Here is a 12,017-nt window from a genome sequence, read left to right as displayed (position 1 = left end):
ATAAAAAGCTTGACACTGACGGAAAGATAGTACAGTTGTGTGTATAGTCCGGATAAACATTTGTAATCGCATTTAGAACTTTGGTTACGCTACTGGGGCAATTGCGCAGTTGTTTCCTTGACATTTCAGCTCCTCTGTTACATTCTACTACTCTCTGTCCGTGTTTAGCTGCCAGGCCAAATTTCAAAAAAGTGTTACAGTACCCATCACATCGAATTTTGCGATACGTGTATGGAGCATTAAATGTAGGCAAAAAAAAATTAATTGCACAGTTTGGTTAGAAATCGCGAGACGAACGTTTTGAGCCTAATTAGACCATAATTGAACACTAATTGCCAAATAAAAACGAAAGGGCTACAGTAGCCCAAAATCCAAAATTCACCCGACTAAACACTCATTTTCTCGCTTAGGAACTTCACGTACACCCGACTAAACCCTGTTCGCTTGTTGGTTTCAACCAGCCCAAACCAGCCAACCAACAGTGTTTTCCTCTCACATAAAACCAGCATCAGCCAGCCCAAACCAGCCCAGAAACCAACCAGCGAACAGGCCGAGTATATGGATTGGGGATCAGGATCGAAAACCAAAAGAACTGACTATTGCTCACTCAGATCTCTGGCGCGGTCTTCGTCTCAAAGAAGACCTGCTGGCATCGTTTGCCAAGCTTCATCTGGCCAACAATTCCAAAGCACACAGAAAGTACCGTGCGGTACCGCAGTTGGTGCGAAAACAATCACTCAAAACACATGAAAGCGCACAAAAACGCAGTCGGGAACGAGATAAGTTTGCGATCAAAATTTCATGACTATCATAACATGCTGAAATGCCGTGTACATTTACAGATCGACGGTGCTCTCGCACACACCCTCAGGCCTCAACCTCTAGAGCACACAACCCAAAAGATCCCATCTCAGGGAAACAGAAACAAGGGGAGCACGCATGGTGTTGATTCAAGTTTGCAACCTGCAGGTCAGGTCGATCTGTCCTAATCGCCTTCTTCAGTCTTCAGATCAGATCCACCCCCCACTTGCCTCTGTTCCGCGCACAAAACTCGTTGTGCGGCGCAGCGCCGCCCGGCCAGCCAGGAGCGCCTCCCCCAGCGGGATCTCTTGCAGCTGTAGCTGCTTGAACCAGCACGATCTTCTTCTTCGTCGCAGACCAGGCCTAGCTGTGCTTGCTTTTAACTAGCTGGCCACGTACACGTCCGCCTTGGCGGCCACAGAGCCCCCCCTGCTCCGCTGCGACTGCTGCTGCTTCCACCGGCTGCTGCTGGCCTGCCGCGCGTAGGCCGCGTCATGGTGCATCTGCTCGTAGCGGCAGTCCTCGCTGCAGAACGGGGTGTCGCCCTTGTACATGAAGATGTCGCTGTTGCGGGTGAGCGGCTTGGAGCAGAGCGCGCAGGCGTCCAGCGCGTGCCGCCCGGGCTCGCCCAGCGGCTCCGCGTCGAAGAAGAAGGCGCAGGCCACCGACGTCGCCATGTCTCGTCTGGCCTCTCTCTGGCTTGCTTGTTGGTGTCTCTACGGACCAGCTTTGCCAAATGCTTTGGAGATTGGGGAGGAGTGGGGAAAGAGTGCGTGCGAGTTCCGCTGCTCTGGTGAGCTTGGCTCGCAACGAAGTGGACGGGGGGCGCATTTATTGTTGCGAGCTGAGCAACACGACAAGCGGGCCTGACGTGGAGCTTACAAGAAAGCCGAGAGAAAACCGTGGGTGGTTCTCGAACCAGGCGGCGACGGGAGCGAGACGGTCCAGCGCGCCTGCCTATACCACTGTGTGCCTGGTGCCTGCCTCCTTAAGGCGGTCTCCGATGTACGACTCATGAGAAGACCCGAATCTAAAATAGGTCGTAGACGGTGTATACGTGAGACCCATTCTGAATTACAGCAGATACATAACTTAAATATAACTATTATCTCTCCGGTAGACTTATTAGTAGAAATAATTTTTTTAATCTTGTCGTTGGAAAAGACCAAAAATAATTTTTGAACCATTTATCTGTAGCACTATCCAAATATGAAATATGTCTTTATATTTTAGATTATGTTGTTGAAGATAGTCTAATAAACCTTAGCTAACAACGTGGTGTCTGTCCCAGTTGGGCTCGCTTCCCTTTTTCTTTGGAGGGGTCTACCGAGCAGTAAGGGTGGTTGGGTTGTTTAACTGTCTGATTAATCTTATAAGGACACTCTCAATGCAGGAACTATCATAGTTTCTATAAACATTAAATGCACTATCACCTAAGGGTAGTCCCAACGGTGTATTGATGATGGTTTCTATCCTCATTAAATGACTTGCCACGTAGGCAAAATGCTGACATGGCAACGTAATTAATGAAGAAAGAGAGCAAAAATCATAGAAATGGTTTCTTCATGAAGAAACCAGGTCTACTCTTGACCCAATGCACCAAGAAACCATGAAATCGCCATTGGGGAGAAACCACCAGTTTCTAGAGAGCTCGTGTCGCACTCCCATTGGAGGAAAAGATAGAGTTGGGAGAGAGAAAGAGAAAATAGTTATTACTCATAGAAACCATGGGTTGGAAAGTAGTACTTTTTGGTGCGGTATCCTATGTTATAGAAACTACTAGTTTCTTTCATTGGGACTGCCCTAAGCATTTTACCGATGTGGTAAGGTAGTTATTGAAGAGAGAGAGAGCAAAAATCATAGAAACCAGGTCTACACGAGAACCAAGATACGAAGGGATATACGAGGTGTTCGGCTGGCATTAATTATACACTGCAGCAGCCGAAAAACACTGTAACAGTTGTTTTTTTAAGAGAAAAACACTGCTCTGGCTGGAAAAAAAGCTGGCCAGCCAGCCGATTGTGACCAGCCGAACAAGCCAGTAATTGGTAGATAATGGAGAGAGAATACATATGACTGGATAAAAAATTATTTTGTAAACACTATCGATTGTGACCCACGAAAAAAATAGCGCGCTATTTTGCCGCTATAGCGCGCTAATAGCGTCCCAGATAGCTCGCCGCGACGATATCTTGCATTTTCACGCTATACGCGCTATTGTCGCTATAGCGCGCTATAGCGCCGCTATTGCCGCTATAGCGCCATAGCGCGCTAAATCGCCGCTATTGCTGTTTCATGTGCTGACAAAAAAAAACGAGGCAGAGTCAGATTTAGGCCCATCTTGAGCCCTCTAACCCTAATCCAGAGTACCCTCCGTTATTGTTGTTTCATGTTAGCTACTGAATATTTGAACCTTATGGATATTTAGACTGTATGGAAGTATGAAACTATGAATATGTTGCCTGTTTGGACTGTTTATTATTTTTTTGCCTGGCTGTATATAAATAGCGCGCTATAGCGGCGCTATAGCGGCGATATAGCGTGAGCAGCTATCTCACGCTGCGGCGCTATAGCGGTGCTATAGCGCGGCTATAGCGGCGCAATAGCGGCGCTATAGCGGCGCATAGCTCCCAGGAGTGGCCGCCGCTAAATTATATAGCGCGCGATTTTTTTCATGGATTGTGACCATAATTTTTATACGTAGTATCTAAAAAAATTAATAGGTATAGAAACTAAACTTATTTTTTAACATTGGGATTGCCTTAACCGTGTCCCATCCCATGATGCAGCAACTGGTTGTGGGCCCCCCTCAGGTAAAGCAGACAAGATTGGATTGCGCTGAGCATGGCATGGCCTTATCTTGACGTGGCAAACAGCTGGATAACTTACATCCTGTTCGTTTGATCGTATCAGTCATGATACAATATTTTTCTCTCACAACAAAACAGCATCAGCCAGCCTATAAGCCACATAAACGATCAAGCGAAAAGGCCGTTAGTGCTAGAGGTGGAGCCGAGGGTAGTAGGGTACGAGGTCGAGGCGCTTCCATCACCAACCACCGGCAGTCCGATTTGATGTACTACCGTCCTATACCCGGAGAGGCACGGAGCGATGGCAGTCGGTGCATGGCACCTCGGAGTGTGTTCTCCGCAATAGGCTTTGGGCCAGAAAGACAGCTGGGCAGCCACTACTCGGCACACATTAACGTATGGTCCAACATTAGACATCAATCCGCACTTCGGTCAGCCTTGCCCAAAGACGATCTTTCACGTGAAATGCATATGAAGTCCAACAAAAAAAACTCTAATTTAGAGGCACGAAGCGATGGCGGTCGGTGCATGGCACCTTGGAGTGTTCTCCGCAACAGGCTTTGGGCTAGAAAGACAGCTGGGCAGCCGTCACTCGGCACACATTAGCGTATGGTCCAACATTAGACATCAATCCACACTTTAGTCGGCCCGGCCCAAAGACGTTCTTTCACGTGAAATGCATATGAAGTTCAACAAAAACCTCTAATTTAGAGGCATGGAGCGATGCCGGACGGTGCATGGCACCTTGGAGTGTTCTCCGCAACAGGCTTTGGCCCAGTAAGACAGCTGGGCAGCCGCCACTCGGCATACATTAGCGTCTGGTCCAACATTAGACATCAATCCACACTTCAGCCGGCCCGGCCCAAAGACGTTCTTTCACGTGGAATGCATATGAAGTCCAACAAAAAAAAGTCTAATTTATCTTCCTCAACTATTGCGATTATCCGATTTTTTTTCCTTTATTTACAAAATCAGTTTTTTTATCCTGCCTCAACTTTTTGAAAATCGTTCATTTTTGCACCCTCAACGGTTTTAATGGTGGTTTTGTTGATATGGCGCCACGTCACAGGGAGTAAATTGGACTAAGTTAAAAGTTCAACGAGTAAAATTATATTATAATTTTTTATAGAATATATAAAAAAATCATAGAAAATTTGTTTTAGCTCAGAAAAGTATGAAACTAGATTTAGATTTTTTTTTCTAAAATCGTGCCTTTTGTTATAGTGCTTAGCTTCAAATATCTTGTTAATGTAACTTGGTTCTATCTGTATTAATATCATCACCTGTGTGCTAGATTTTCGTGTCACCTTATGTTCCATAATTCATTGCATTACAATGTATTTTAGGTATTTTATAAAAAAAATTATAGTCAGATTTATCTCCTTGAACTTTCAACTAACTCCGATTTACCCTTGTGACATGGCACCATACCAGTAAAATCGCCATCAAAACCATCAGCATGCAAAAAGAGAATGATTTTCAAAAGTTGAGAAAGGATAAGAAACCTTTTTTAGATCAGGGAGGAAAAATGAAAATTGAGTGATGTAAACTGGACTTCTTCAAGGTAAAAAAAGAACCTTGTTAAGGTACACCTTATTACTGAGGCCAGTCATGAAGGTGGTCCCACACTCTCTCATGTAAAAAGTGAAACACAACGTCCATAAATCGGCCTGTTCGTTTGACTTATAAACCGTACTTTTCAGCTAACGAACAATATTTTATTTTTCTCTCACAATAAATCAACCAACGGTACTTTTAGCCATGACTTATAAGTCAAGCAAACAGAGCTAATGAGGCTAGATACTTTCAAGCCGACCGAACTGAAATTTTGGGTTTTCAGTTTCCGAAGGTGTTTGGCAGAGCTTTTATTGAGAGGCTTTTCTGCAGGAGTCGGACCTGTTTCGGAGAAGCCACGGTTTAAGCCGATTGCTTCCATGTTCGGCTTCCGCGTGGGGTTTCTCGCATGGAGAACCGCGCACCCGATCGAAAACCGAAAAATCAAGTCTACGGCGACGGTTGCGGCCTGCGGCGTGACCTACCTAATTCTTGTACTGTACTACTTGCGTAGCACAAGCCACCAGGCCTGGCCCAAGGCCCAGCAGGTAGGCGATTCTGAATCTCGTAGAATTTCGGTGAAAATTCCATAACTGAAAACCTTATTACCAAGGCCCACCTTATTACCCAAGGCCCAGTCATGAAGGTGGTCCCGTACACAACGTCCCGTACACACGCTTCTGTAGTTCTGTGTCTTTTCTGCTACTCCTACCTTTCTTACATCATTAGGTAGCGCGTCCGTACGTTATTATGGACAACTAAATTTTTATACTAAAAACACATGATCGTACGATAAGATAACAATGCTGTAAAATTAAATACCGACGTTAAAGTGATATTTAATAAAAAAAGTAAAGTTTATGAAATTAACACAGTCACGGAGAGTACAGCGTCGTAGACTCACAAACTCTACTGTATAAATCATTCCGTGATGCGGCTAAGATAATGTTTTATATCGGCAAAAAGAAATCTCCGATATCTATTTCTTTCGTGTGCCAATAAATCCACGAATAAGTTCCGTCGCATCTCCATACCATCCTGTACATAGGTTCGAGTATATATATATAAATATTAGTGCATGTCACATGAGTAATACTGCCAACAAAGATTTGAAAACATCAAGAAAGCGACGTGGTTTCCTATCCATATAGGAAATTTAAGCTCTACCCCTATAATTTCAAATTCCTGTGTGTTGCAAATACAAAAAAAATACCTCGGTAACATACGTATGAACGACGTGTTTTCCTATCCATAGGAAAGTTTTTTTTTTGCTTTATACTCATAAAATTCCCATTTTTGTTATCTCATAAAATTCACTTTTGTTTAAAATTTCTTCTATATACCCGTTTTGGATTTCTATGGCGTAAATCTTCCTCCACTTATACATAACGGTAGCCATTCAAATTTTAGAAATTTGTAACAGTACAAGGCCACCAATTCTCCCAGCGTAACAATGTGCTAGAACCTGATAGACACAAGGAAAAGCATCTGGCTATAATCAAGAGATAAAAACAAATTCTACATTTTTTATTCCTTAAAATATAAGGGATAATTGTCTGTTGGACATCCAAAGTGATGGTCCTTTGCTGGCGGACACCCACTTTGGAGTATTTTGCCAGAAGACGCTCTGGTTCGGTGAAATTAGGCCACAGGACACCGCGGACCGGTTGCAGCCGGTTGAGGAGAGAGAACAGTGGTGAAATGACATTCTTGCCCCTGCTGCTCAAGGATGGCAACGGGACGGTTTCGGGTCAGATATCCGCGGGTTTCGGGTCTTGTGGGTTTGGGTTCGGGGATGATTTCTCACCCACGGTTTTTGGGTTCGAGGCCCCGAAACCAATCGGGTTTGGTTTTCCACCCGTGGATATCCAATGGATATCCGAAATAAATCATTTGAAATTAAAACTAATGTTTTATAATATGCTAATAATAACTTATTTACTTATATTATTAAATTTATTCTAAGTTGACTCATGAAAATATTTATTATTTGTTGCCTCTTGTTTATACATGTGAATATGTGTATATATATCATGCATATGTTTATAGAAAGTCCTTATTTCTCTTACTATGTTGCCATACAAAGCGGGTTTCGGGTATCCGTGGGTTTGGTTTTGGGGACGGATTATCACCCGAATCGGTGTTCGGTGCGGTTTTGGGTTTCGATTTTGGGTTTCGGGTTCGGGTGCACAGAGACTCCACCCAATTCGAATCCACCCCGTTGCCATCTCTACTGCCGCTTTCTTCTTCCTCTCTCCCTTTCTCTTTTTTCTATTTTCTATCCCCGCCACCCTCTCCGCCACCCGCACCCGTCGTCACTGACGCTCCAGCGGCGGCCATCAACCATGGAGCTGAGCCAACTGATGTACATCAAGGTGAACACGGACGTGATGCCGTACGTGACGCTAGTGATGTTGGGCGTGCAGGCGGTCAGATACAGCGTGCCCCTGATCACTGGCGCCGAGGCCCTGTTCGCCCACATCGCCGCGGGCTCTGACGACGTCGCCGTGCCGCCGTGGTACGAGGTGGACAAGAGCAGCCTGTATTGGTCCATCGACTGCATCATCAAGATCCTCATCCTCGCCACGTTCCTGCTGACGCTCCGGCTGGCATAGAAGGTGTGGCGGTCGCGCATCCGGCTGCTGACGCGGTCGCCGCTGGAGCCCGACCGCGTGCCGAGCGACCGAAAGGTGCTCGTCTATAGCCTCGGCGTGCACCTAGTGGGCTTCGCGGTGGTCCTGGCGGCGCACTACGTGGATGTGTACAGTCGGTCGGTGCGGGACGACGGGTCGTACATGGACGAGCGCGGGAAGACGCACGCGCTGCGGGAGTGGGCGGTGACGCTGGAGGAGTACATCGGCATGGCGCAGGACTTCTTCCTACTCCCGTAGGTGATCGACAACGTGGTGTGGTGGATCAACGGCAGGCCGCTGAAGAAGAGCTACTATGTCAGCGTGACGGCGGTGCGGCTGCTGCCGCACCTGTATGACTACATCAAGGCACTGGCCATCAACCCTACTTTACCAAGGAGTACGAGTTCGTGAACACGAGCCTAGACTTCTACTCCCGGTTCAGCGACGTGACCGTCGCTCTAGCCACCGCCGTGTACGTGCAACAGCGGTGGAACTACATAATCATTAGCAAGACCGTGAAGACGCAGCAGAAGAAGCTGCAGCACCTCAGGTCTAGGGTGTACGAGCGGCTGCCGTCCATGTCAGCGGAGGCACGGCACCGAAGCGGGCCATCGGAGGCGCAGTTGCCTGTGACGGCGTGATGCGTGACGGCGGGTGCGGGAGGCGGCGAGGGTGGTGGGGACAGGAAACATAAAAAAAGCGAAAGGGAGAGAGGAAGAAGAAAATGGCAGGGGCAAGAATGTCATTTCACCGCTGTTCTCTCCTCAACCGACAGCAACCGGTCCGTGGTGTCCTTTGGCCTATTTTCACCGAACTAGAGTGTCTTCTGGTAAAATGCTCCAAAGTCTATGTCCGCCAGCAAATGACCATCACTTTAGATGCCCAATAGACAATTATCCCAAAATAAAATCGCACATAACATTGGAGCATGTTTGGTAACCCTTCGCTTCATGATTCTCGACCGAAGCGAGCATTCGGGTGAGGAGATGAAAATATCGAGCACACACAACACACAAATTCTCTGTCAATTTTCCCTCATCGCCCATAGCTCTCTCCGCGGACAGTGTCCCTTCTCAGCAGCATGGCTATCCTTCTCAATAGCCAGCGTCACCACAACCTTTGACAAGTGTGACAATGAGTGATGTTGTAAATCAGAAATTTCTAGATATAGTTGGACTGCATGATGCAATGCGACTATGTAGAAACATGTAATTCGAACATGCATAGAAGAAAAACATTACCAGTTAGAGAATGAACAAAACAAAGCAATACAAATCATGCAAAACAAAGCCAGAAAACATGTTCGGAAACCCAAAAAGTCAGTGGCTTGTACATTGCTCCATAGCAATGGAAAAATAAAAATTCGAACAAACTGATATAGCCTACACCTGATATTTTCAAGTCTCCATCAGTACATATAAACATTTTTTTTAAAATGATGAGACAACATGCTAATATTAACCTCTTATTGCAACCAACATAGATGTTGCAACCCAGTAAACAGAAACCAACAACTCCCAGGATGGACTAACTTACATCATGAGACCATATCTTTTTCCCCATATTTTAACTTTCACTACGTCAACAAATGGACATGTCACATAATTTGGGTCTAACTTACATTATGAGTGAATTAAGCGCCCTAAAAATAACACAGTCAAACTCCAAACCATCTCACAGTCAACCTCGAATTACAGTGGCATTATTGAAAAGGCTTACACATTAGGACTTTCACAACCTCAAGGAACAACGAAAACGTGCATGTGAATCCACACAAATGCAACAGCAGTATGCATGATGGTATAGGCTATTCTGTGATTTAGTGATTTGATCCCTTCCAGATTCAGTGATTTATTTGATTTTAATGATGCTTTTTTAGATCATTTACTTAGACTTCAACTCCTGGTTTTTTTAGAACTAGCAAAGTTGTTTCCAATGATACCTATGCTTAGTGAGTGAGCGAGTAAGAAATAAGGAACATAAAATGAAAATTTATAGGTTCTATGAATACATGCATAGATATAAGTTGATTTAGCATCTAGACAGTTTGAATGTAGCTATAATAGTAAAGCATACCATTTTCCCCGTTGGGGCCAAGAAACATGCCATTATATTGAAAGAATTGGACAAACTCTCATTATATATTTGAATAATTTGGGAGAGAAATATTCATGTCAGACCATAAGACTCGGTTCCAAAATTGCAGTAGCATCTAAGGGAAACACCAGACATACAAATTCAAGTAACTATTTGTATCCTCCCTTTAGATATTAAAGACATAGAAAACAGAAGACATCATCAGTCTCTGGCTAGTTGCTTACACCATATCAATGTCACTGACACACTGAACTTCTAAGGTCTGCAGTGATGTTTGATCTTGAGTAAAACATTTTCAGGTTTGAACCAGCCGGAGTGAAAATCTGTGGCCGGTATTTTTCAGGTCACATGACAACTCAGTAACTATTATTGCTAAGATACAAATTCACACAAGTCAACAGCTAACCTTCCTTGTACATCACAACAATAAGTGATGCTGCAACTACACACATCTCTTATATTCTTTGGAGATAAGATCCAACTCATCAAGAACTATTACTACTACAACTATGGATGAATAAACTCATAGGTGCTGACACCAAGGGACTCACGCCTTTATCTAGGTGATGAATTAACACCAAGGGAGAACCAATACTGAGCTATTTGCTGCAACTGAACAAAGAAGATATGGGCTAGCTGATTAGGTACTTACATGTTCACCTGATGCAATACTGGTGCCGACGTGCTTGCCTGAACTGAGGTCCTAAACTCAGCTTTCTCTATTGCTATGATGTTCACCTGAAAAAAGAAATTGGTAACTCTTCCTTCATAGAACATCAACGATCAAAACACAGTGATCCAGTGGCTTTCTTCTTTAGTCTCTACATGGAATAGGAAACTCAGGTTTGACCATATCAACAACAGGAATGCAAGATGAGCAGAGCCAGCCAAGAGAGATAGCCACAGGAATGCAAGTGTGAAAGCCTCTTTTCCATACTAAGTGACAACCATACATTACTGTTTTCTACTTTTCCATGGTTTTTTTTAAGTTCTTGCTTAAGAGATTCCTACAACCACAAATGGTCTACTTAAGAGTTCGACGTTAGTGGACTATGATGACAGGGAGCAGATTGGAATTGGACAACCAATCAAAATCCATATACAGCAGGAAAGGATAAGAGTTGGCATACCTGCTTGGAAATAAAAAATCCGTACACAACAGGAAGGGAGAAGAGATGGCCAACGAAGACGTGATGTAGTAGCGTGTGGCCGGGCGCAGGCTGCGGAGACGGACGTGGCTACAGACAGCAGCGGGGTCGAGCGACGCGGGGTTGGAGCCCACCTACGCGTAGCCCGTCACCAAACCATGAAGACTGATATACAATTCATAAAAGAAAAATATACAACTTGTTTCTACGAATCATTATCACAGAGTATTGCATTAGTAAATTAGTGAATTGATTAAAATGATATATGTAAATAAATGTCTATTTTAAAACCATACATTTAAGCTAATATTGTGACTGATATTGTTGAATTAGTCTAAAACCTATGTAGAGAAACAATGTTGTTAGACTTAAAAAATTTTGATGCTTCAAGGGGAAATTTTCTTATCATGACTTTAAATTATTGAGATGGAAATGCAGAACAGCAAGAACCTGACATACTCAACACCTTGTTATTATTTTGCGTTTCTACTGTCATCAAGGAAACAAACATCGATTCCTCAAGAGGAACAAATGCATAGCCAAAACCTTTTCTACTGAAATCGTTTGATAGTTGTTAAACATCATAGCAAGCAAGCATTCAATGTATAAACAAGAGTGCTTAGAATAACTACTGGGCATCACCTGGTTCAGGCATATGAATTATGTCAGCTATGCTGGAACAATAGGATTCAGTGTCCGAAAAGGCTAGTTCAACAAAACAACAAAGCATGCCTCCAAATCAAGAGCATATGTCTATCAATTTGAACTCACTAAACTTTTGAAATTGATGAAAGGTAGTGAAATTTGAAAACACAGATGTCTCTTGAATAAAAACAGAAGGTCCGTCAATTGTTCCTACAAGTTTAGGAACTGTAGGATACACTAAATTTATTTTTCCCATGTTCGTGCTCTTATTAGCATCTAAACAGTCTTGATTTTGACTTGGCTACAAAGAATAGAAGCTCTTGAACAGT

General features: G+C 44.1%; 1 protein-coding gene across 1 annotated transcript; it reads right to left on the bottom strand.

Annotated features, from left to right (window-relative positions):
- Nucleotides 1-784: 784 nt before the first annotated feature.
- On the bottom strand, nucleotides 785-1,609 carry LOC136493344 (FCS-Like Zinc finger 1-like). The gene has a single exon (XM_066489419.1). The coding sequence runs from the start codon at nucleotides 1,476-1,478 to the stop codon at nucleotides 1,185-1,187; it is 294 nt and encodes a 97-aa protein (XP_066345516.1). The 5' UTR covers nucleotides 1,479-1,609; the 3' UTR covers nucleotides 785-1,184.
- Between the last annotated feature and the right edge of the window lie 10,408 nt (nucleotides 1,610-12,017).

The sequence above is a fragment of the Miscanthus floridulus genome, chromosome 11, assembly GCF_019320115.1.
Source record: "Miscanthus floridulus cultivar M001 chromosome 11, ASM1932011v1, whole genome shotgun sequence".
Taxonomy (NCBI): Eukaryota; Viridiplantae; Streptophyta; class Magnoliopsida; order Poales; family Poaceae; genus Miscanthus; species Miscanthus floridulus.
Note: the sequence above shows the minus strand (reverse complement) of the source record. Positions and strands in the feature narration are given on the sequence as shown.

Excerpts from the sequence above, each read along its gene's own strand:
- LOC136493344 (XM_066489419.1), bottom strand. The coding sequence starts at position 1,478 with ATGGCGACGTCGGTGGCCTGCGCCTTCTTCTTCGACGCGGAGCCGCTG.